This window comes from Trichosurus vulpecula, chromosome 6, assembly GCF_011100635.1.
Source record: "Trichosurus vulpecula isolate mTriVul1 chromosome 6, mTriVul1.pri, whole genome shotgun sequence".
Classification (NCBI taxonomy): Eukaryota; Metazoa; Chordata; class Mammalia; order Diprotodontia; family Phalangeridae; genus Trichosurus; species Trichosurus vulpecula.
This window is the reverse complement of record NC_050578.1, coordinates 168593617-168621351: the sequence shown is the minus strand read 5'-3', so window position 1 is coordinate 168621351 and position 27735 is coordinate 168593617. Positions and strand designations below refer to the sequence as shown.

Here is a 27735-nt window from a genome sequence, read left to right as displayed (position 1 = left end):
TTTTAATCAAAAAGAAATTATAGTACCTTGTATAGTATCCTTATGAAAGACATAAGTATATACTTTATCATCATCATAAGCCACAAATACACCTTTATCCATTGACCAGTTTTCCCAAAGAATGCATTTGATGGTTGGTGGAAAATTTGGAATTTCATACACTGCATCAATTACCTAGAATGAAACATACGTATTGAAAATATTCTATATACAAAAAGTTTCATGTATAATTATCTTTTGCAACCTCCAAATATTGTCCATATTTATTTTTATCAGGACTTACAGGGCAATACAGAAAGCCATCACTTTTATCATCAATGAATGCCAACCTGGTCCCATTTGGATCTGGAAAAATCTTTCTAACACTGACAGTATGCCGATATTCATTCACATGTTGCCAGTCTTCAATGTAAAAATAATGAATTACACCAGCCTAATAAAAAATGAAGTGTCATTTCTTAGTTTTAATATAAAACAGTAACTCACAAAATAGAAATCTACCACTTATTAACATATGATTTCTCTTATCTAAAACATAAATTGATAATACATATATATATATATGTATTTGCATGTCTGCAAATGTATTTATTTTGGTTACATTTTCTCCTTTGATTTGATATATTGTTACTGAGTATCTATTATCCACAAAGTACCATGCTATATGTGATGGGAGTATAGAGATGAATAAAAAAACAATCCTTATACCCAATAACAGGATAAAATGAGTGCTACATTTGAAATCAGAATATCTGGGTTCAAATTCCAGCTCGGCAACTTCCTGCCTACATGACCTTGGATGAACATAGAGTAATAGCTGAAAGGAATCTTAGAAATCATCAAGTCTGATTCTTCCTGTTTTGGAGATGAAAAAGCTGACCCTCAGAGAGGTTAAATGACAGCCATAAGGTAGCACAGCTGGAATTCAAACCCAGGTCCTTTGACTCTAACTCGAGTGTTCCTGTCATCATACTGTGCTGTGTCCCAATTCAACTCCTTCATTTTATAGAGGAAATTGAGGTCCAAAAAGTTTAATTGACTTATCCAAGTGACATGTTTAGAACTGTTCTTCAGGAAGATTTAATAAAACAGCAATGAAAGGATGGAATGCAAGGAGGAGAGACTGAAGTCAAAGACTAATTAGTATAACTGTTAAAATAGCTGGGGGAGAGAGAGGGAAGAGGCATTGACGACCTACATTTTGATGGTAGCAGTGGTAATGAAAGTAACTAACTGATGCAGAGCAAAATGAGCAGAACCAAGAAAACAGTTTACGTAAAGATAACAATAATATAAAAGAAAACAATTTTGGTGGACCTCAGAATTCTGATCAAAGTGCATTCAAAAGACTAATGATGAAACATATATCTCCTTAACAGAGAGGTAATGAACTAGAGATGCAAAATGAGACAGGCATCCTCAGATATATAGCTAATGTTTTGGTTTGCTCTGCTGGACTTTATATTTTTTATAAGTGAGGGCTATTACCTGATGGAAATGGGGGAGTGGTAGATTAATTAGGATCAGGAAAAAAAGAAAAGAACATAGAGATAGAGGAGGCAGGATATTATGTCTTAGAAACCAGAGGACAATAAAGTTTTCACAAAATCAAAGAAACTGGGTTGAAAATTAGTATGCACAAAAATATCAATAAAAATTTTAAATACACAAAATTATTTTTAAAAGTTATGAAAGAGGGGACAGAACCAAGATGGCAGCAGGAAAACCGGAACTCACTTAAGTTCTCCCCCAAATCCCTCCAAACACCTGTAAAAAAAATGGCTCTGAAAAAATTCTAGAGCTACGGAACCAACAAAACAACAGAGAGAAGCAGGTCTCCAGCCCAAGACAGCCTGAATGGTCATTGGGAAGTGTCTATCACACCGTGCTGGGAGTAGAGCACAGACCAGCATGGGCCACACCAGGACAGACCAGGCGCTGAGGAGATAGGATGGAGTAAGCCATAGGGCCCTGAATCACTGAGCTGTGGCACCTACCAGATTTCTCAACCCATAAACATCAAAGACAACTTAGCAGGTCAGTGGGAAAACTGCTGAATAGGGGTAAGAGGAGTATGTATTCGACCCCAGCCCCAGCCGCAGGGGCAGCGGAGGTAGTACAGAGCAACAGCTGCAGTGGCAGGAAGCTGCTGCAGTGGCAGGAAGCTCCTGCGGCTGCTTCCAGAGCTCCAGCTGCAGTTGCTTCAGGCCCCAGGCCCACCTGGTGGGAGGAATTAAGTGGCAGATCAGAGTGGGAGTACAGGGAGCACTTTGCTTGCCCGGAGCCTGGGTTGTCTTCCTTTGTCCTGCTTGGATCTGGATCGTAGTGCTGGTTGGCAGTTCCTGGGAGGAGGAGGAACACTGGTGTGGAAGAGCTTGCCATGTACAAGGAGCTCTGAAAACAGCAACGCAATGTCCCTGAAGTTTGGGACAAAGCATTTGTCATTCTGAAGGCAGTCATATCCTGACAAAAACCTCAAGGGTCAAGTAGTTGGCTGGGAACATGAGCAAGCAGTGAAAAACTCAGACTACTGAATCTTTTTTTGCTGACAAAGAAGATCAAAACAAACAGCCAGAAGAAGTCAACAAAGTCAAAGAACCTACATCAAAAGCCTCCAAGAAAAACAGGAATTGGGCTCACGCCATGGAAGAGCTCAACAAGGATTTGAAAAGGCAAGTAAGAGAAGTAGAGGAAAAAATGGGAAGAGAAATGAGAGTGATTCAAGAAAATCATGAAAAACAAGTCAATAACTCGCTAAAGGAGACCCAAAAAAATGCTGAAGAAAATAACACCTTAAAGAATAGACTAACCCAAATGGCAAAAGAGCTCCAAAAAGCCAATGAGGAGAAGAATGCCTTAAAAGGCAGAATTAGCCAAATGGAAAAGGAGGTCCAAAAGACCACTGAATAAAATACTACCTTAAAAATTTGAATGGAGCAAGTGGAAGCTAGTGACTTTATGAGAAATCAAGAAGTCACAAAATAGAACCAAAAGAATGAAAAAACGGAAGACAACGTGAAATACCTCATTGGAAAAACCACTGACCTGGAGAATAGATCCAGTAGAGATAACTTAAAAATTATTAGACTACCTGAAAGCCATGATCAAAAAAAGACCCTAAACATCATCTTTGAAGAAACTGTCAAGGAAAACTGCCCTGATATTCTAGAACCAGAAGGTAAAATAGAAATTGAAAGAATCCACTGATCACCTCTTGAAAAAGATCCCAAAAAGAAAACTCCTAGGAATATTATAGTCAAATTCCAGAGTTCCCAGGTCAAGGAGAAAATATTGAAGCAGCCAGAAAGAAACAATTTGAATACTGTGGAAACACAATCAGGATAACACAAGATCTAGCAGCTTCTACATTAAGGGATTGAAGGGCTTGGAATATGATATTCTGGAGGTCAAAGGAGCTAGGACTAAAACCAAGAATCACCTACCCAGCAAAACTGAGTACAGTACTCCAGGACAAAATATGGATTTTCAGTAAAATAGAAGACTTTCAAGTATTCTTGAAAAAGAAAAGACCAGATCTGAAGAGAAAATCTGACTTTCAAATACAAGAATCAAGAGAAGGATGAAAAGGTAAACAGAAAAGAGAATTCATAAGGGACTTACTAAAGTTGAACTGTTTCCTACATGGAAAGACGATATTTGTAACTCATGAAACTTTTCTAAGTATTAGGGTAGTTGAAGGGAATATACATACATACATACATATATATATATATATATATATATATATATGTATATATATATATATATATACACACACACACATATATATAGACAAAGGGCACAGGGTGAGTTGAATACGAAGGGATGATATCTAAAAATAAATAAATACAATTAAGGGGTGAGAGAGAAATCTATTGGAAGGAGGAGAAAGGGAGAGATAGAATGGAGTAAATTATCTCACATAAAAGTGGCAAGTAAAAGCAGTTCTCTTGGAAGGGAAGAGGGGGCAGGTGAAAGGGAATGAATGAATCTTGCTCTCATCAGACTTAAGGAGGGAATAACATACACACTCGATTGGGTATCTTACCCTACAGGAAAGTAGGGGGGAAAGGGGTAAGAAAGAGGGGATGATAGAAGGCAGGACAGAGTGGGGGAGGAGGTAATCAAAAGCAAACACTTTTGAAAAGGGCCAAGGTCAATGGGATAAAATTGAATAAAGGAGGACAGGATAGGATGGAGGGAAATATAGTTAGTCTTTCACAACATGACTGTTATGAAAGTGTTTTGCACAATGACACGTGTGGCCTATGTTGAATAGCTTGCCTTCACAAGGAGGGTGGGTGGGGAGGGAAGAAGGGAGAAAATTTGGAACTCAGAGTTCCAAAACCAAATGCTCAAAAAAAAAAGTTTTTTACACGCAACTGGGAAATAAGATACACAAGCAATGGGGTATAAAAATCTATCATGCCCTACAAGAAAGTAAGGGGAAAGAGGATGAGGGGGGCAGTGGGGTGACAGAAGGGAGGGCAGACTGGGGAAAGGAACAATCAGAATATATGCCATCTTGGGGTAGGAGGGGTAGAAATGGGGAGAAATTCTGTAACTCAAAATCTTGTGGAAATCAATGTTGAAAACTAAAAAATAATAAAGAAAACTGAAATTTTAAAAAAGGTATGAAATAAAACATATAGCAGTTTTGTTATTACTTTGCTAAACTATATGTTTGTATTGTCAAAGCTTAAAACGGCACTAAGACTTTGGGGACACCCTGCATTTCTTAAAATACGTTTATGTAACAGTTCAGATTTCTTATACAAATGTGTTTGTCCTTTACACATTTAAATGTGCATTGATTGATGATCATTAAGTTCATGATAAAAAAAAAAGGAAATGTGAGTAAAAATAATTTTAAAAAGAAAAAGGAAACCAATTTGAAAAACATTTCAGAAATATCTATAATACTTAACAACAAATCTTATGTATAGGATGAAAAAGGAGAAATCAAAGAGGACTACTAAAATTTAAGCCTGCATGACTAGATTAATCACAGTATCATTAACAGAACAGGAAAATCAGAAAGAAGAACAGGGAGTTTGAGGTGAGGAGGGTAGAATCCAGTTTCAGATATGCTGAATTTTAGATCTCAGTGGGACATCCAACATAGAGTCGTCAGTTGGAAATGTGAGATTGGAGCTAAGATATGAGTTCAGAGACTAGACATATAAATTTAAGATACATTTACCTGGCTGTGAAAATAGATGAAATTTCCAAGGGAAAACGTATAGAAATGAGGGCCAAGGGCAAAATCTTCAGAACTTAGATTTAGGGGATTTTGAGGAAGGAAGAGGAACCAACAAAAGGGAATGATCAGAGAGACATAAGAACTCGTTGCTCGGTCATTTTTTAGCTATATCTGACTCTTCATGACCCCATTTGGGGTTTCTTGGGAAAGAGACCAGAGTGGTTTGCCATATCCTCCTCCAAAAACTGGAATATTGTCATTATCTTAGAAACCAATGGAAGAGTCATAATCACAGAATCTGAGATGAAGACAAGTCTAACTTGAATAAGAATCTCCTCTGCAATATCTCTGCCAAGTGCATAGTGCCTGGCACTTGGTAATCGCTTAATAAATGCTTGCCATTGAATAACTACTTGGTCATTTAGCATCTCTTTGAAAACCTAAAGAGAAGGGAACTTTATATCTTCCAAGCCAGCTCTTTCCACTTTTGAACAGCTCTAGTTGTTGGGAAATTTCTCCTTACATTGAACCTAAAGTTGTCTCCCCATGACTTCAATCCATGACCTCCAATTCTGCATTCAGGGGTCATGCAGAACAAGTTTAATCCCTTTTTTGTGACAAACTTTAGAAGTAAAGATAGTATGAGAAACTTTTTAAAGGAGGAAATGGTTATCAGTAGAAAACAGAAAGACTGAGGATGGTGAAATCTGAGAAAATTTCAGCTGACACAAAAAGGTACTTTTGACCTCTGACACAGTGGTTTCAGTTGAGAGATGGAAATAGAAATAGCAAGAGAGTAGATGGGAAAATAGGATGAGGAAAAGGTATACTCAAGAAATTTGTCAGCAAAAAGATGGGGTGACAGTTTGAGGCAATGACAACATAGTTTTTTTCAGATAGAATAGATTTGAGTCTGTTTTTAGAAAAAAACAGGAGACTGAGGCTGCATGAAAGAAAAAGGATGACTAATGGAACAAAGGGATGAAAATCTTGTTGATGCATTATTTTTTTGAATAAGGTATAAATATGAAATGTACAAATGAATAAAATGACCCAGGTGAAGTAAAATAAGCACAAATTCACTTTAATAAATTAAGCATGCAACCTGCTTTTAACAAAATTTAGTTGATATAGATTTTTCTTACATTGCTAAAATTTCTCTGATTATCTTTTTCTCTTCTTTCCTAGAGAGCTTTCCTATGTAAGAAGTATTTTAAGAAAACAAAGAAAAATATTAGCAACACTGATCAATGTGTTGAAAAAAACTCAAAATATACATGATGTTCCATATCTGTGAACCTCCTCCCATCTCTTCAAAGAAGTGGGGTTGGAGTATCTTTGGGTAAAAATGAGGTGAAATTCCCATAAGTTTAAAGCAAGTTAAAGAATTTTCAGGTTCTATCTCACATATAATAGATTGGCAAAGACAGCCAGAAAAGAAAATGACAAATGTTAGGGGGCTGTCACTTGACAGGCACAGCTGTAAACTGGTTTGGCCATTTCGGAAAGCAGTTTGGAACCACACTCTAAAAGTCACTAAACTGTATGTAACCTTTAACCCAGCTATACTACCATTAGGCCTATACCTTCAAAGGGATCAAAGAAAGAGGAAAAAGACTCATTTATTAAAATATTTATAACAGATTTTTGTTGTGGTGATAGCAAAGAACTAGAAACTAAGGGAGTGCTTATCAATTGAGGAGTGGCTGAATAAATAAGATATGCAAATGTAATGGAATATTACTGAATCATAATGATGAAAGGGTTGATTTCAGAGAAACCTGAGAAGACTTGTATGAACTAATGCATAAGGAAGAGAGCAGAAACAAGAAATAATTTATACAGTAACAACATCGTAAAGAAAAATAACTGAAACATCTAAGAACTCTGATCAAAGCAATTACTGACCACAATTTCAGACAACATATGATGGGAAGAAGGGGGAAGGACTCAAAGTGCAGAATTAGACATATTTTAGACATAGCAAATGTGTGGATTGGTTTTGCTTCACTATGTTTATTTGTCACACAGACTGTGTTTTTCTTTTTTCAGTTCAGCACAAAAAAAAAAAGAAGTCTACTTAGTCATTTTATTAAATGCTAAAAAGATAATTGGAGGTTAAGGACACACAAACAAGCAAAATAGTTGTGAAAGTAATATGTTGGATACACAACTACAAAAATGCAAATGGAAAGAACCACAAAACAATTAAAAATGAATTTTATTTGACATTTTATTTAATTATGCAAAAATTTTAAAAAATAAGCACGGACCCAAATTAGAGATAAAAGAAGATACTCCAACCTCACTTCTTTGAAGGGATGGGAGGAGGTTCACAGATATGGAACATCACGTATATTTTGGGTTTTTTCAACATATTGATCAGTGTTGCTAATATTTTTCTTTGTTTTTTTTTAAATATTTCTTACATAGGAAAGCTCTCTGGGAAAGAGAAGAGAAAAAGATAATCGGAGAAATTTTAGCAATGTAAGAAAAAATATATATCAACTAAATTTTGTTAAAAGCAGGTAGCATGCTTAATTTATTATACATTTTAAAATCCAGCTATATGTAATCAAGATTCATGTTTTCACATATAGTTCCTCTTTTCTGTTCTATTTTATATATAGAAATATTCATTTTTTGTTATTAAGTTCAGAATTTTAAAAATAAAATTAAAAAAGAAATTCCTGTAAATTAAAATATTAAGATTAGAAAGAATGCTAATAATCTAAATATTTTATATGATGAAATTTTTAAACTGAAATGAGGAATTATTTCTAAATTGTTATTGTTATCAATCACCTAATCTCTAAACAGAACAATCAGGGAATTCACTTTTCCTTTAGCACATTAAAATTATATTTTCAAAAGAACAATGTACTAAAGGTTGAAAGCCTTTTTCAATAGCCTCAACACCTCGTCTTGAAACCTTCTACATACCATCTGAAACAGAGAGCAAGAGTCACAATAGGCATGATACACTACAAATGAAAGAGAAGTATATTTATGGCCATTTCAGCATACGAATACGAAATAAAACTCAAGAGAAGGGGAACCGGATCATCTCTAACATAACCTTCCTTTCAGGGCCAATACTTGGGGAAATATAGTGTGTGTTGTCACATAAGGCATTTTTACATAAAATAATTCCTTAGGACAAAGCTCTATATTGTGTTGGCTGGACAGAGAAGATATTGCAAACTGTATATTTCTTCTACACAATCAGCAACTGACACTAGGTTTTATATTTATTTCTAACATTTTCCCTAAAACATCTTAAATCTTTCAGCTGATTTCTTTAAATTCTCCTATGCACATTTCTGCATTTAATGTTAAGAAAAAAATCAAATGTTTTAATATGTTCTTCCATTATCATGGTTATCCTTTTTTAGTATATGATCATTTAAGTTGATGGTGATAGTTTAAGAATGGAAGGTTTTGGTCTAATATAGTTTATTTGTTGAATTCTTAGAGCTATTTTGGTATATGTCTTTGCAGCATAACAATTTTGTCTCCTAGTTTCTGAAGAATACTGAGCTTCTTATATATAATTTTAGCCACCAGGTTGTATCTTGCTGAATATTCAGTAATTTTTTTTTGCAATCTACAATGCTGTGTTGCATACTTCTCGCTGTTTCCTTGAATAATATGCACTGATCACAAAGTGTGGGTTTCTTAAATTACAAAACATTTATTAAGTGTTCACTATGTGCCAGGCACTGTGCCAAATGCTAAGAATACAAAAACAAGCAAGATAGTTCCAGCCCTCAAGGAGCATACTTTCGAATAGGAGAAGTCAATAGATAAAAGGCAGCTAGAGTGGGAAGTAGGGGACAAGATTAAACCAAAAGGATATTCTCATAGATAATCCTTCTATAATTTCTGATAGAGGTGAGTTATTAAATAGCTATCAAAAATCTCTACCTCTACCTTTCTATAAACAGAATGTTGCTTTTCTGCACAACCCATCCACTTAAAAATACTTCTGTCAACATATTGTTGGTTTATTTCATATTTATATCACTTATGATAGGCCCTTTGAGTCCACTGGAGGATCTAAGCTGTTCCATAAGGTCTGTTTAAAGGTAAACCACATTTGGTTATATTTGACCAATGGCAAATATCTATTGTTAGCCTTTACTATTTCTGGCTAAAGTAATATCTGCTTGTTTCAAGAGTTTTTAATCTATTTCTCATATCCTCTGAGAATGTTTATCAATCCCCTTCTTCCTTTCTGATGTTAATCTTTCTATACCTTAGGTTAATGGGCCCTGTATTTCCTTAATATTGTATGAATTTTTGTTCAGGTAACTTCCATACCTATTGTGATCCATTTTATGTGTCCAAAAATATGAATTAAGATTGATATTATACGAGTGGTGATTGGTATAGAACTGAATCTAAGGCTTAGTATTAAAGGTAATCAACAAAGTCAATACAAATATTATAGCATTTTTGGGTAGCTTATTCAATAATTATCAAATCAATAATAAGTCATTTACACTCCTTTTCAATAAACTCTTTCTGTGTCTCAGCCAATATAGATGTGACCCCTTTGGTAATTTGGCAATAATGCCGAAGCCTATTGGTAGGGGACTATTTCCTCAAGACTGGAGATGAATGCCCTACTTTACATGTGGGGCCGAGTGAAGCTGATGATTGGAAAGATCTACAGTTGCTTCAGTCTTCTTTGGGATTCCTCTAGCTTCTTAGGTCTTCTTCAAGCTTCAAATCACTTTGGGTGCTTCTGGCTTCCACCTTTGAGAGGGAAGATGGATGAAGCCAATCCCATTTCTGACTGCTGAAGGAAGACTCCAGAAAGACACAAAAGGAGCTGGCAGTCTCTGTCATGTCACTATCTTCAGCTTGCTACACTAGAGTCTTTGGGGAATTTCCCTTTGGGTGAGATCAAGTATTCTCTCTTCTGGTTGAGAGGAGTTACCTCCCCTTCCAATGGGAAAATTCCTTCACTCTGTTATCTGGTGTGTATATCCTCCCATGTATACCTTCTTTGATTTCTGTTTTGTTACCAATTCAAATAAATGGGCTTTCTTTACTAATCTTTATGTGTGTTCATTGTGAAATTGGTATGTAGTAGGAAAGGTGTAAAGCCTTGGATATACAGCTTGGGATCCTCCTTCCCTCCCTAAAAATGACAAAACATAAGAAATTAGATTAAATCACATCCTCTACACTAATAATATTTAAGAGACCACAGACATATCATTCTAGGTGAGTATACCTTCTCTCTGAGGGGACCAGAGAGGCCTCCAACCCCAACCTTCTGCTTCCCCTCCTGGCAAGAATGAAAGTTTCTCTTGTGGGGAAAAGAGACTAGTAAATCTCCTTGGATGGCACTGCCATTACACTTCCTGTGGACTCCTGGCATAAGTGAAAGGTTGAGCTTTGAAGGAGCTATTTTTATCATTTACTGAAACTACAAGTGTAACCTCCATTTTGATAGACTCCCTTCCTAAGCAGAAAAACATTTGTATTAAGCACAGTTTAATTTAATCCTTTTTTTGCTTATATTTAAGAGTTAATCATTTTCTTTGAAGTATATCTTTCTGTAGCCTCATAAATTTGTGTACCAAAAATTCAACAAGCTTTTTTTCCCTTTATAATTTTCTCAAAAGGCTTTCTCCTTTTTCTCCCCCCAAGTAGTTTCTATCACAATCATTCTCAGGATATTTATTACTATCCAAGATGAACAAGCTGCCCATCCTGAAGTGACTGCTATCTCCCAAGGACATTCACTATATATAACATTTAGTTTAATTTGAAGAACCAGCCTTTAATAGGTTTGTCCCCTGGCAACAAGCTCTCACATCTTAGGTTTCTGAGAGTCTTAAATATGTACCATAACTGAGCTATCTCAAAGTACGAGCATGGAAAAGACAGGTATGTATACCCTGGCCTGTTAGAGTTCTTAAATTTTCAAGAACACTGGAGAATCAGGGCCTCACTGACAAGAAAGTCAGAAGCAGAGCCTTTTCTTTATAAGAGCAATTCAGCCTCAAATTACATTGCTGCCAAACACTCATCATACGACCCTCACATAGATGTTCATGCTAGTATCAGAACAAAGAATGCTGGCAGAGTAATATGCCCATAAGGCAAAAAAATATCTAAATGGGGCCTTGAATTTTTCATGCTCCCTATAATTACCAGTAATACAAGATCTGGCCAGCTATAAAACTCATTTTCTTTAGTAACTCCTATCTTTCAATAAACTTTATTGGAACATAAGTGGTTTGTGTGTTGAGTTTTATTTTCACCTTTTAATGGCATTTACCACATTAACTCCACATTTATGAAAGCATTTTCTGCTAAATCTTGAGGAATGTGCGGGAGAACCTGATCACCTTTCTAATCCTTGCACTTATGCCCAGAAACAAAGGAATCTGTTGATACACCCACAAAAAAAATGGCAAATGCATAAAAGAATTTTTAAAAGGCACCCAAAAACAATTTCTTCTTAAGAGCAAAAGAGATAGACTGCATGACACAGAACTGCAGCTCAACCTTACTCAAAACTCTCACGATCAGCTTGAATTATCACCATTTACTAACTGATGTGAATCAAATGATACAATGAAGAGAACAAAAGCATCTAGGAACTACCTCAATCAATGAGAACTTGTCTCCTTGCCAAGGGAAGCGATATACAGCCAAGAATAACACTTTTGGAATATAAATAATTGGTAAAATTTTACAAAGACATAAACACGTACTATAAAATCAAGATCTTCTTACCAAAAGAAGTGTAAACTATCAAAATGTTATATCAATATGTATAGAATATGTACAAAAACATGTAATCATATATATGTACAGAAATATGTAAGCATCCTTCAAATCAATAAGAGAAGTTAAAACAAAACCAAGGTTTTATCTCGCAGTGATCAAATTGGCAAAGATAAAAGAAATATTCAATATTAGAGAGACTGTGAGAAAGTAAGCATGTTAATAGTTTTTAAAAATTGCAATTATGAAAGGTAAATCACTAACCTGTTTATACTCTTGACCCAGCAATATCACTACTAGACATTTATTTCAAAGAAGTCAAATACAGAAAGAAATGCCCCATGTATACAAAAATTTCTATGGTAGCACTTTTATGGTAGCAAAAATTACAAGCAAAGTTTGCCCCACTATTGAGGAATATCTAACTAAATTTTATTATGAATCGTAATAATCTATCACATAGTGCCATGGAAATGATGCATAAGAGGAACTCAAAAAGTATGAGAAGGGCTATGTGAACTGATGCAGTGAGGTAAGCAGAGCCAGAAGGACAATATACACAATGATTATAAGTGCAAACACCACTGAAAGGCAGGTAAATTGTGATTAATTGTAATAATCAATATTGGCCCCAAATAATAGATAATGAAAGATATTTCTTCTCAGCAGAGGTGGGGGACTGTGAATGTAGAATTTTATATAAACTGTAGGACCAATACAGTGTTGGTTGGTTAATGTAATTTTTTTTCCATGTTAACAAGGGAGAATTCAGTGTAGAAGGGTATATCAGAGATTAGTTGTGAAATTAAGAAAAAGAAATCATAAAACTTTTTAAAAAATTTCATGGGGGATGGTAAAATATTATAAACATCGTCACATAATTTTTTAAAAAGCAAGTAATGCAAGGGTGGGTGGAAAGGGTATAGAGAGGATAGTGAGAAAACCAACTAAGCAAAGTCATCCCAAGAGCATTTAAGGATGCACCTAGGAAGAGAACTGACCACAAAAAAAAGCACAACATATTTAAAAATTTTTATCTTTTTTTCATGAATGACACTGGAGCCACTACATTTGTACCCTAATCAGATTACCTGAGGAGAAAATTTTCCTCATTGATTCCTCTCCCTTTAAGCAGATTAAATTATCATTAAGGAAAGTTGAGAAAATACTAGTTCTTCTGCTTCTGAGAGAGACCAAGACAGAGAAATAGAGAGAGACAGAGAAAGAGAGAGCTCCAACATATTTTAAATTAAAGTCCCATCATTTAAATATCATGTTGCTGTACCAGGTCTGTGATGTTTCCCAGTTCCTCATGTGTTTCTTCTTCCCATCCAGGTGGTCTGTAGTATACTCCAATAGAGTATGCTGCAATGTTCCTTCATCCTTCGTGCATTCCCACCCTGGTGTGTGGTTTTATCTTCTTAATATGCAATGATTTTCTACCATTACTCCCTTTATCTATCTTGTACTTTTTGAACGAAGAATACCTCTACCCAACTCCTTTTAGTTATAGGTCCTATCCCACCAATTCTTAACGGTAAATTTGCCTGAGCTAAAATTTGCAGTGGATAGAGTGCTGGACCTGGAGTCAGGAAGACTCATCTTCCTGAGTTCAAGCCTGGCCTCAGACACTTACTTGTGATGCTGGGAAAGTCACTTAAGTCTGTTTGCCTCAGTTTCTTCATCTATAAAATGAGCTGGAGAGGGTAACAGCAAACCACTCCAGTATCTTTGCCAAGAAAACCCCAAATGGGGTCATGAAGCATCAGATACAAATGAAAAATGATTGAACAATAAAATCTTCCTTCTTGACTTAGGAGAACTAATCTTGCTAGTTACCTATACTTTGTGCATCTGGACAAAGACATGGAATTTAATCAACTCAACAGTAAGCTCCTTGACATTAGGAAATGTGGATTATTTATCTTTGTATAACTGAGAGGCTAGAATTGTACCTTTCCTGTAGTATTTAATCAATGTTTGTTGAGATGAATTTGATTTAGTTCAATTCTTATTCAAAAGAGTTTTCCCACTCTTTATTTTCAATATGAAGACATATGCATTGTAAACAAGGTGGTCACTTCCATTTAAAAGGTCTGATACAATTTAATTAATGAATGATACTCTTAGTATTACTGGCAATAGTTCACTGTTACTATTCCAATACACGAAATAGTACAACAGTGACCTGAAACACCCAGTTAGCCCAATTTTCAACAAACTATGCCTTTCAAATTAAAAAAATAATTACATAAAAGTATTGAGTACGAAAAATAAGTTTTTTAAGCCCTTTAAAAATAAAAAAGATTTCAAGAGGCCAAGTAATCTAATTCCTCACATGGAACATATAAATATTCCAAGCAAGATAGGCAAAGCCAAGATGGCAGAGTAAAGACAAGGACTCATCGGAGCTTTCCCCCAACCCCCTCCAAATACCTTTAAAAATGACAATAAACAAATTCTAGAGCAGCAGAACCCACAAAAAGACAGAGTGGAAAAAATTTCTAGCCTAAGACAGCCTGGAAAGTCAACAGGAAAGGTCTGTTGCACCAGAGTAAGAGAGGAGTGCAGTCCAGCACAGGCCATGCCAGCAAGACTGGGCCCCAGGAAACCAGGAGCAGGCCTTGGGAGTGACTGAATTAGCAGTGGCAGCAGCTCCTTCTGGAGTTCTCACCCCACAGGTGGTAAGGGGGTCAAACAACTGGTCAGAAGGAGATTACAGGGGTCTTTTTGTTAGCACTGAGGCAGGACTTTGTTGCTTTGCCCATACTTAGATCTGGGTCCCAGTCTTGGGTGGAAGTCCCAGGGCAAAGAGGAGCACTAGCAGAGAAAAGCTTGCAGTCATGGTGGAGGTGGGACCCTCGTCACAGTTCCAGGGCAGAACAGAGAGCTTGCGGTTGCTCACGGACCACAGCACAGTCCAGGAGATCAAGAAATACCTCTCCTTAGATCATACCACCTTCAAAGAACTGAAAACTTACAGATCCCTAGAAGTATCTCTGAAAAATATCTGCCCAAAATCCCTCAAGCTTGGAACAGTGCACCCTCCACCATGAAAGCAGAGCCCTACCTTAACAGAGTTTAAAAAGTCAAGAAATAGGGTGGGAAAATGAGCAAACAATGGGAAAAAATTGTGACTATAGAAACTTACTTGGGAGACAAGGAAGATCAAAAAACACACTCAGAAGACAACAAAGTCAAAACTCCTACATCCAAAGCCTCCAAGAAAAAATATGAATTGGACTCAGGCCATGGAAGAGCTCAAAAAGGATTTTGAAAATCAAGTGAAAGAGGTAGAGGAAAAATTGGGAAGAGAAATGAGAATAATGCAAGAAAATCATGAAAAACAAGTCAACAACTTGGTAAAGTTAACACAAAAAATCCTGAAGAAAACAACACATTAAAAAACAGACTAGGCCAAATGGTAAAAGAGGTCCAAAAAGCCAATGAGGAGAAGAATGTCTTAAAAAGTAGAATTGATCAAATGAAAAAGGAGGTCCAAAAGCTCACTAAAGAAAATAATTCCTTAAAAATTAGGACAGAGCAAATGGAAGCTAATGACTTTATGAGCAATCAAGGAAGCAAAAGAATGAAAAACCAAATGACAAACCAAAACCAAAAGAATGAAAAAATGGAAGACAATAGGAAATATCTCACTGGAAAAACAACTGACCAGGAAAACAGATCCAGAAGAAATCATTTAAAAATTACTGACTACCTGAAAGCCATGATCAAAAAAAAAGAGCCTACACATAATCTTTCAAGAAATTATCAAGCAAAACTGCCCTGATATTCTAGAACCAGAGGGTAAAATAGAAATTGAAAGAATCCATCAATCACCTCGTGAAAGAGATCCCAAAATGAAAACTGCCAAGAATATTACAGCCAAATTCCAGAGTTCCCAGATCAAGGAGAAAATATTCCAAGCAGCCAGAAAGAAATAATTTGAGTATTGTGGAAACACTATCAGGATAACACAAGATTTTGCAGCTTCTACATTAAAGAATCAGGGAGCTTGGAATATTATATTCCAAAGGGCAAAGGAGCTAGAATTACAACCAAGAATCACTTACCCATCAAAACTAAATATAATCCTTCAAGGGAAAAATGGACATTCAATGAGATAGCGGAATTTCAAGCATTCTTGAAAAAGGACCAGAGCTAAATAGAATATTTGACTTTCGAATACATGACTCAAGAGAAGCATGAAAAGGTAAACAAGAAAGAGAAATTGTAAGGGATTTATTAAAGTTAAACTGTTTATATTCCTACATGGAAAGATGCTATTTGTAACTCATAAGACACTTCTCATTATTAGGATAGTTAGAAGGAGTATGCAGAGACAGAGGGCACAGGCGTGAGTTGAATATGAATGGATGATATCTAAAAAATAAAATTAAGAGGTGACAGAGGAATGTACTGGGAGAAATAGAAAGGGAGAGGCAGAATGGGGTAAATTAACTCATACAAAAGAGACAAGAAAAAGCTTTTACAGTGGAGGGGTAAAGGGGGGAGGTGAAGGGGAGTCAATGAACCTTACTTTCATCAGAATTGACTCAAAGATGGAATCACATATGCAGTCAATTGGGTAGAAAAATCTATCTTACCTTACAGGAAAGTAGGGGGAAGGGGTTGGGATGGAAGGTGATAGAAGGGAGGGCAGATTAGAGGAGGGACAGTCAGAAGCAAAATAATTTTGAGGAGGGACAGGGTGAAAGGAGAGGGAGACTAGAATAAACAAAGTGGGGGAATAGGATGTAGGGCAATACAATTAAGTCTTTCACAACATGACTATTATGGAAGTGTGTTATATGACTACACACGTATAACCTATATTGAATTGCTTGTCTTCTCAGTGGCGGGGGGGAAGGGAGAGAATATGGAACTCAAAATTAAAAATGAATGTTAAAATTGTTTTTACATGTAACTAGGGAAAAATAAAATACTAAATAAATATGTAATTCAAGTAAGATGGTTGTTTTTTTGGGCGGGGGGTGGGGAGTGGTTTACATTCTTAGCCATCTCCAGGGTAAAAGATTAGATGATTTCTTATGATAAATTTTTCTCTTGGGTTTTTGTAGGTTACAAAAAGTAAAAAGAATAAAAATTAGTAACTCCTACATAATGAATTATATAACAAATAAAAATGACATACATACGTCAGTACCATAGATCAAAAAATCACCAGTTAATGTGTGACACAAAATTCTGTATTCATCAACTGTTGCTGGGAAAAGACGAGTTTCTCTTTCTTCTTGAGCATCCAAAATTTCACTTTCTATCTAAAATATGAAATGAAATACCAATGCAATGATATAGTAAATTAATTCTCAGCGTCCCACAATACCAGTGTTGTAGAGCTATGAAAGTACATGGCTGGCATGCTGCCAACATGGAAGAATGCTATATTTAGCAAGTCACTGAATGAAAATTTATCTTGTTCAGGTCTACTACTATTCTGTTTAATTCTTTCATTCTGGTTTATAAGAAACCAATTCCATAGATTTTTCAAATCACCTACTATAAACTCAGGCTCCCATCTCACCTTTCAGATCTGGTATTCTATCATACTTTGCACTCAATCTAGTCATGGAATTTAAGTTTGTGGGTTTTTCCCTTGAATCATGCCTTCATTTTCCCTTCAGTAGGATTCTTTCCTTCCTATGGACTGTTCTCAATTACTCTACAACTGGTCTCATAAACTAGTACATGGACCCACACTTATGGTGTCAGGAGTAAAATTTGAAATATTATAGATGGTGAAATATTAAGCACAAAAAATAAGACTTTCTCTTGTGACATGGATAATAATGTCAAAAAGACAGTGCAAATTAAGATACTGCATATTGTACTGCATATCAGTAATAATTTTTAAGATTATATAAGCAATAAGTAAATTGATCATTATCCAATACTCAATACCAGAAAGCCAAAAGAAAATAGATAATAGATAAGTTAGTCATTACACATTCTTCCTCAAAATTATCTTAATCATCAGTGCAGAAGGTAGAACCTGCTCTACACGTGGAAAGGCTCTTAAGGAATAACGACATTAAGGAAGTGAAGAAAAGGAAGTAAGGGAGACATAAAAGGATCACATAGAGAATCAAGAGGACAGCCATAAGGGTATGATGTTTATGAAGCTAGATCACGTAGAGAGTCAGGAGGACAGCCATAAGGGTGTGTTTATAAAGCTAAGGGAGAAAAAACATAGTAGAGAGGGGTGTTTTTCCCCTTCTCCTTCTGTTACCTATCGGGGTGCTCCTTCTCAGTCTCCTTTGCTGAATCATCATCCACATCTCATGTTATATATGCGAATATATCCAAGGGCTCTATCCTAGGCCTTCTCTTTTCTTTACAAACTCTTTCTCAGTGATCTCATCAGTTCCCAGGGGTTCATCTATCATCTCTATGCAAATAACTCCCCAGAACTATATATGCAATCCTACCTCTCTATTCTAAGGTCTATTTCTTCCACAGCCACCCTCTAATTCAGTATGTCCAAAACAGACTTCACTATCTTTTCCCCAAAATCATCCCTTTTTAACTTCCCTATTTCTGTGAGAGTACCACCACCCTCCCAGTCCCCTAGCTTTACAACTTCAGCATCTTCATCAACCATTCCCTCTCATTCACATCCTTCAGATCAAGTGGTTTATTACCAAGTCTTATTAATTCTACTTCCACAACATCTCTTAATTTCACCTCATCTTTCCACTCATAATGCCACTACCCTAGTTTTCAGTCCTCATCACTTCATCCTTTGAACTATTGAAGGAGCCATCTAATTGGGCCTCCAGGTTCCTCCCTCTCCAATCCATCTTCCACCCTACTGCCAAATTGGTATTCCTTAAGCACAGGTCTGACCATATGACTCCTGCATTCAAGAAGCTCCAGTGGACTCCCTTTTGCCTCTAGGATAAAATACAACCTCCTCAATGAAGACTTTAAAGTCCTTCACAATCCAGCTCCATCCTACATCTCCAGGCTTATTGCATACTACTTTCCTTTCCTCTCTAAGTTACAGTCAAACTGTTTCACTTACTGTTTCCCATACATCGTCTCCTATTTCCTGTCTCCATGCCTGTTTGAACAAGCCAAGCCCCATGACAGGTTGTTAGTATGTATCTGTAGCCTTATTCTACCTTTGTGGTCACAAATGGTAAAAATTGCCTTGGTTAAGCCAGAAAACACAAAGCACTGGGTTAATACTTCAATAATTGTAATTAATGTGATGGCCTCAGATGACAGCAAAGAAGTAATAGTTTACTGGTTAAAAATTTTGAGAATAGAAGGAAGTTTGTGAACAATAGATTCAGGTCTCTAAAAAGAACAGTAGAATCGGCTACATAATTATTGAACTATGTCACATTTGAGATAAGAGAGGCCACCTCAAATAGAATGAGTGAATGTTTTGGAGGAGGTATTTAGGTAAACTGCTTGTACCTAAGGAAGTAAGACCAAATGACTGGGACTATGGGTTCTGTACAATAGGATGTAAACTTGTTTAGCAGGCTCCATTGTCAGAATTACCCAATAGAAGATTTCAGAATCCATTCCAGAGAATCTATAATCAGAGCACAAATATAGTGTATCCTTACCATATGTAATTGAACTTTTCCCTCAAAGAGCACAGCAGCATAATCAGAATTAAGACTCATACTGACAACGGTCCCCAGATATTCCATATCTTTCAGTTTTTTGACACCTACATAAGTCAGGAAAAACAATTTAATATTTTAAGTTTTACCTCCTCTATATACTAAGGATTATATAATTCAACATTCAAAAAATGAAACTGGTTTTTCAGGGTATAGTAACACATGACTAGCAAGGTCATTTTTTGGTTGCCCACTTAGTGATTTTATTGTTTAAGTGGGTGGCAAGAAGAATCTCCCCAATATCAACAGACATGAATAGTTTTCAAAATAACCGCAAACTAGAAATTAGGTATTAACCAACATATCAAGAGCATATCAAGATAAATTCCTGCCAGATCTATGGATAGGGAAAGAGTTCATGACTACTGGAGTGATACAGAGGATCACAGAATATACAATGAATAATTCTGATCACCTAAAATTTAAAAGCTTTCTCAAACAGTATAATGCAGTTAAAATTAGAAGGAAAACAAGTAATAGGAAAAATCTTTCCAAGGTTCTCTGATAAAGGTCCCACATAAGAGACCAATAAGAATAGATTCAAATTTATTAGATTAAGACCTATTCCCCAGTAGACAAATAGTCAAATAATATCAACAGGCAGTTTTCAAAGGAAGAAATACAAACTAGCAATGACCATATAAAAAATATTCAAATCACTAGCAATGAGAAAAATACAAATTAAAGCATCTCTAAGATGCCACCATATATTCATCAAGTTGATAAAGATGACCAAAAAAAGAGAAAGGACAACTGTTGGAGGGGTCAAGCTCATTTGTGCACTGCTGGAGGCACTGTGAATTGGATCACCCATTCTGGAAAGCAACTGGGAACAATGCCCCCAAAGTTACTAAACTGTGCAAACCCTTTTACCCACCTAAACCTCTATTTGAGATCAGTGTGATGAGAAAAGCATCTGTGGGTTCAAAAATATTTATAGCAGCTCTTTTCATAGTAGTTGAAAACTGGAAACTAAGGTAGTACCCACATATTGAGGAATAACTAAACGAATTGTGGTATATGAATATAGTTTCAGCCACTCCGACAGCAAGCATTTATCAAGCACCTACTACGTGCTAGGCACTATGCTAAGCACAAGGGATACAAAGAAAAGCCAAAAAACAGTACTTGCTCTCCAGGATCTCACAACTTATTGGGGCAGTTGGGGAAACATCCAAACAACCACAAACAAACAAGGTATACACAGGATAAATTGAAGATACTCTCAGAAGGTATTTATTCTCAGTATTCTTAGCTCCAAACTCATTTATATCAAGAATCAGAGAATTGAATGTTATTTTTATTGGTTATAGAATTTAAAAATCTCTTGTACAAAAAATCATAAGCTTTGAGGCCAGTAACACTGTGCTTGAATTTTAAAAGTTGTTTAACTAAGACACTAATAAGAAAAGAAGGGAAGAGCCAGCAACAATTAATGAAAACTGTTTCTGAAATCAACAGCGTGACCTTTTGTGAAACCTGCACCAAACCTGGAGCTGTGCAAGTACAAATTGGCACAAAAAAGCACTCAAGAGTGTGCATAAAGACATCAATGGAGCCAGCAACCTCTCTTACTAGACATAGGCAGACTCCTTATGTTCAGGGAATCTTGTCTGATTTGTTATAGCCTCTTCGGGGGGCTGACCTGTGCCAGTAATCAAGGCCATCACTGGATCAGAGGAAAAACAGTCAAAATCAGGATCCAACTGGAATATAAACCAAAGGCCAGGAATCAGAATTCCTCAAGAATATCAATTTAAGGGACTGAAATATATGGAAACCAGGGTTTCAATGCAGAGAAGTCTACATAGAAAACAATACCAAGAATGTCAGGGGCAGCTAGGTGGCACCAGCCCTGGAGTCAGGAGGACCTGAGTTCAAATCCGGCCTCAGACACTTGACACACTTACTAGCTGTGTGACCTTGGGCAAGTCACTTAACCCCAATTGCCCTGCCTTCTCCCCTGCAAAAAAAAAAGAATGTCAACACAATAACAGTCGGATAAGGCCTTCTTCCTCAAAGCCATAATTCTGTAGTCTCTTTTTCACAAAACAGTAGTTGAAATAGAAAAACAGATGAATGCCCTCCTTCAATTTTCTTTAGAAAAGTCTCCTAGAGCTGCCTTTTCTATCCTAGTCAACAGTAGATCCTTCCAGAAATCTGGGCTTCTGAGGCTAGCTTAACAGCAAAATCATGTGGCCTATGTGAGACAACTTCTGTGCCTCAACTGCACTACAAATATCCCCATAACCCTGATACTGGAGAGGATATTCTAGCCTAGAATCTGGATGGATGCAACACAGACCTGCCTTGGGCAATAATTCTGGTGGTGCTGAATGTCCTAGAATACGACCTTCCCTAGTAACTTGACAAGACCAACTAATCCCCAAAACCTGGAAGTGAAAAGAATAGGGCCCCTTTTCAGGTAAGTATTTCACGCTATTTCTCCATGAAAACACAAAGATTTCGTTTCCTAGATTTCCGTTCCAGACCAAAGTGGACACCAGTAAATTGTTTTAATTACCTCCGGGGGAGATTATAGCATGTATTAAACACTTACTTTGTGCCAGGCATTCTGCTGAGCACTGGGGACCAAAAATAGGGAAATAAAATGGTCCCAACTCTCAAGGAGCTTACAAGGCAAGGCAACATATTAAAAAAAATTGGAAAGGGAGATACACTTAACAATGTATATAAGCATGTAAGACAGTCCTTGTGGTTAAGGAGATCATGAGGTGTTCAGGGAGCACCACTGGTGTGAGGGCTTGCCAAAGGCCATTTTGAGGGCTGCTCATCCACCTTTAGCGTCCATCTGTCACCCAATTCTCAACCTGTGGCACCAAGAAGCTGTAGCATGCACAGTGGCCATACCCCAGTAAAACCATCTCTGCAGAAGGGCTAAAACAGGTTGAGTGTAACCAACAGGCCTCAAACCCATTAGTGAGTTGGGGAGCAGATGTATACCCCAAGCATATGAAGACCTCCCCCAGAAGAATAGGTAGATGAGAACAATTTGTTCCAGAGGCCATGAAGGCTGCTAAAGCAGATACTCTGGAGAAATTAGAGCTTAGTTAGACATCAACAACACCAAGGTCATCCACTACATCTCAGACCATTGCCACTCATCCTGACTTTTGTCTTGTCACTGGACTCTGACAACTCTGGAAGACAGAGTTAGGCTGATGACTGTGGGCAACTCTACTTCAATTAAAGCCAATTCATGAGAAAGTCAAGATATCACGTATGATATCATTGGTCCTCTTCAAAAAAAAGGAGAAAAAACATTCTAACGGAGGAAGGCACACATAAAGGGGAGCTGTAAAAGGAAAGGAGTGGGCAAGATGATGTAAAAATAGCCAGGAAGTGGCACAGAGGTCTGGTCATGCCCCCTTATAAGAGCTCAACATCAAAAAGGCAGAGTCTCAGATTCTGGTGGAGATTAGGACGATGCCAGAGTGAAGGTAGCATGGTGTATAGATAGCCAAGAAGTGACGTTTCACAAGCACTTAAAAGTAGGTAGCTAAGTGACAGAGTGGATAAAGTGCCAGGCCTGGATTCAGGAAGACCTGAGTCCAAATCCAGTCTCAGACACTTACTAGCTGTGTGACCCAGGGCAAGTCATTTAACCCTATTTGCCTCACTTTCCTCATCTGTAAAATGAGCTAGAGAAGGAAATGGCAAAGCACTCCAGTATCTTTGCCAAGAAAATCCCAAGTGGAGTCACAAAGAGTCATATACAACTGAAACAACTGAGCAACAACAAAAAGAAGTAGGAATTATTAACAGCCAGCATGGCTTCATTAGGACTGTTATGCCAGATGGATTTCAGAAAAACCTGGAAAGACTTACATGAACTGATGCTGAGTGAAGTGAGCAGAATCAGGAGAACATTGTACACAGCAACAGTAACAGCAACATTGAATGATGACCAACTTTGATAGATTTAGCTCTTATCACCAATGCAATCAATGATCTAAGACAATTCCAAAAGACTTATGATGGAAAATGCTATCCACATCCAAAGAAAGAATTATGGAGTCTGAATGCAGATCGAAGCAGACTATTTTCCCTTTTTTTGTTATTTTTTCTATCTTATGGTTTTTCCCTTTGGTTCTGATTCTTCTTTACAACATGACTAATGTGGAAATATGTTTAATGTGATTGTACATGTATAGCCTATATCGGGCTGCAAGTTGTCTTAGAGAGGGGAGAGGAAAAGGAAGGGGAAAGATTTCGAACTCAAAATGTTATAAAAGTGAATGTTGAAAACTAAAAATAAATTAATTTTTAAAAAACTAAAAAATAGTAAGTTATGCCAGACAAATCATTTTATTTTGGAGTGTGGTTATTACACTGGTAATAAAAAATATCTCGGAGTTTGGGGTAGACTGTAAGTTCAGAATAAGTCAATAAGTGAAATATGTCAATCCAAAAAGCTAGTATTATAACAGGCTTTACTAAAGGAAGCATAGATCCAGAACAAGGGAGTTAACAGTGCTAGGATACTATTCCCTAGTCAGGCAATATCTAGACCATGTTCAGTTCTGGCCACCACCTTCTAGGAAGAAGTGAAGCATATACAGAGGAAGGTCACTAGGATTGTGAGGGGACTGGAAACTATGCCATATGAAGACTGAATATAGGAAATATAAATGTTCATTTTTGAGAAGATTTATCAGGTACATGATAGCTATCCTTATGTATTATAAAGGCTATCATGTAGAAGAAGGCCTTAAGTTCTGCTTACCTCCAGACAGCAGAACTAGGAGCAGGGAAAGGAATTTCAAGAGAATCATTACAATTTAATGTAAGAAAAACTGCCTAACAATAAGATTTATCCAAAAGTAAAACAGTCTCCCTCAAGAGCTGGTAGCTTCCTCTTCACTTAAGAGTTTTCAAGGGAAAGCTAAATAACCATTTATCAGCTATGTCAAACTTGCAAAGGGATTGTTGTTCTCATATAGGCCAGACTAGATGCCCTCGAGTTCTCTTCTAACACTGAGGTTCTGTGATTCTAGAGATTCTTCTGTCCTCTGTGCCCCTTAACATGTAGCACCGTGGGCACACAGCTATATTTCCCATGGCTTCAAAAGGAATGAATTACGTCCATTAGTTCTCAGAAAGGATAATGGCATAGGCAGCACATGTCCACATTGCTTGACTTCACAGGATATTCTAGAGTTTCATATTCAGTTGCCTGTTTAACACTTAATTTTGTTACTGAGATTGGCAGAATTAAATCTGCATACATATTAACTAATTTTAGATAAATCAAAGTCTTGAAAAATCTTACTTGTAGCAATACTGCCAAATAAAGAACACAATAAATTTAAAAATGAACATTAGCTCCTTAAAGATAACAGCCACACATATGTCATAATAAGATATTCCTATTCAATGACCAAATATTTATCAAATTGAAGAGGCAGAATTAATTTTATATTTACCTGTGTCTCCTAGTGCATAAAACCAGGCTCTATTATTCATCCCAACAGCCAAATGAAAAAGACCTACTGCAATAAAGGTAGGTTCCACTTCAACAGAAACAGTGACTGGTAGCTCCTATAAAAATAATTAGTCTTATTTATTAGAACTTTTGGAGATCTATCGTTTTAAATAAAATAAAATTGAAATATCATAGTTTTCATACTCCTTCAACAGGGTTGGCTACAGTTACTTCAAGGAGGGAGGTAAGGTAAGCAATCCGGGTACTAAAAGTGTCTCCAAGCACTGGAAGTTTTGTCAGGAAAACATGAAGTGAGCCTCTTTGTGTAGCCACTGCCAACAACTGTCCATCATCTGTCCAAGACATACAACCTAAACCTGAGATATTAAAAAAATTTTTTTGAAAAACAAAAACATACACAGAGATTAATTTTTCTTCAGAAAAAAATGTTCAAAATAACTAAAAAGTAATCATTTTGCAACTATATATTTTAATTTTGAATTTAGTCTCAGAATGCTCATCTGATTTTATAATCATAAGGTTAGATTAGACTAGATAATTTCTAACATTTCTATGACTCACTTTTTTAAAATTTATTTTTAGTTTTCAACATTCATTTCCACAAGATTTTAAGTTACAAATTTTCTACCCATCTCTACGCTCCCCCCCACCCCGAGATGACACGTATTCTGATTGCCCCTTTCCCCAGTCTTCCCTCCCTTCTATCACCCCAATCTCCCCCCTTGTCCCTGCATGGGATGGATAATTGTGAAGACTTCACAGGGTGTGTCTAATGGAGAGGTTTTGGGATTTGGCCTTGTAATTTTGGAAGGCATGCCCTTCCCTACCTCTCTCTCAGATGTTAGAAGATAATGAACTTCCTGTGAGCTATTTGTTCTCTGATCCAAGAAGGGTCTCTCCTTCCCCCACCCCATCTCTTCTCCTAGACTTTCAGATGCCACCTTGGCAGTTGAGTTCTGATAGGGAAAAACCTGAACCAACCGAATCAATCTTGGTTCTCTGTGTAGTTTTCGCGCCTAGACTGTAAGCCCACCCTTCAGCCAATGGTGAGAAGGGATAGAGGTGGGTGGGAATCTTTTTCATTAAGACTATAAATTAAGGCAGGTTCCCTTTTACCTCGCCTCCTCCATTATGGAGGTGTGCCCGAATCTTGCAAGGTTTGTAGAATAAATTTACTTTGTTTCTCTCAAAGATGTCTCTCCTATTATTTAAAAATTCTGTCCCATACATCCCCTTTCCCCTTACTTTCTTGTAGGGCAAGATAGATTTCTATACCTCACTGCCTGTGTATCTTATTTCCCAGGTGCATGTAAAAACAATTTTTTAACATTTGTTTTTAAAACTTTGAGTTTTAAAATTCTCTCCCTCGAATTTGGAACTCAAAGTTTTAAAAACAGATGTTCAAAAACAAAAAAAAAAAAAATTTTTGCATGCAACTAGAAAATAAGATACACAGGCAATGGGGTGTAGAAATTTATCTTGCCCTACAAGAAAGGAAGGGAAAAGGGGATGGGAGGAGAGTGGGATAATAGAGGGGAGGGCTGACTGGGGAACAGGGCAACCAGAATATATGCCATCTTGGAGTGGGGGGGAGGGTAGAAATGGGGAGAAAATTTGTAATTCAAACTCTTGTGAAAATCAATGCTGAAAACTAAATATGTTAAACAAATAAATTTAAATTTAAAAAAATAGAAAAAAAAATTCTCTCCCTCCTTCCCTCCCCACCCACCCTTCTTGAGAAGGCAAGCAATTCAATGTGGGTTACACATGTATCATTATGCAAAACAGTTCCATAATAGTCATGTTGTGAAAGACTAACTATATTTCCCTCCATCCTATCCTGTCCCCTTTTATTTAATTTTCTCCTTTGGCCCTGTCCCTTTTCAAAAGCGTCTGCTTTTGACTATCTCCTCCCCCAATCTCTCCTCCCTTCTATTCTATGACTCACTTTTAAAAACTTCTGTCCTAATATTCCTAATAACAATACTCATTAGTGAACTAGATTAAAAAATATAAGAAATGGAAACCAGACATAAAACATCTAAAAGGCATTCATTCATTATTCATTAGACATTCACTGTAACAACACATATTCAATAAATATGATAGTCTTTCATTGAGACAGTGGTTGAACATTTTATAAAGTATATTTTTACTTGTCCTTCAAAAGTACAGTATATGCAACTGCAATACAAAATGAAAAAGTTATTTCCTAATGTCAGTAAACAATAATCATTTAAAATAATATGGCAAAAAATAAACAGAAGTATTACATGATTCAGTTTGTCTTTATATAGCAGTTATGCCCATCTAAAACATGAATATCCTCTCTGGCAGAGTTGGCGAACATATGGCCCAGTACACAGGAACCAGATTAAAACATAATTAAGAAATATTTAACAAAATAAAGAAAAATGTAATATAACAGATAATGTGGTTTTCTAAGTCACTATGCTACCTGTAGTGATCCTTATGTACAGTTGAGTGGCCTTGTTTCTATTTGTGTTTGATACCTCTGCTCTATAAAATCCTTTATTCAGCTCTGCCTGAAAACCTCTTATCCTCATTTACATGCCAGTTCATTCCACTTTGAGCCACTCTATTTGTTGGGATTTTTTTTTTCTTTTATTGATCCAAAACCTATCCCCCAGTAA

The 27735-nt window shown here is 36.6% G+C and overlaps 1 protein-coding gene across 1 annotated transcript in view; it reads right to left on the bottom strand.

The window, feature by feature from the left end:
- LOC118854835 (WD repeat-containing protein 19-like) overlaps positions 1-27735 on the bottom strand; it is a 157633-nt gene that overhangs the window by 90215 nt on the left and 39683 nt on the right. The window contains 6 exon segments of the mRNA XM_036765055.1: positions 27-174; positions 284-433; positions 17113-17235; positions 19555-19661; positions 25062-25176; positions 25265-25437. Of these exon segments, the coding sequence (XP_036620950.1) occupies positions 27-174; positions 284-433; positions 17113-17235; positions 19555-19661; positions 25062-25176; positions 25265-25437 (816 nt within the window).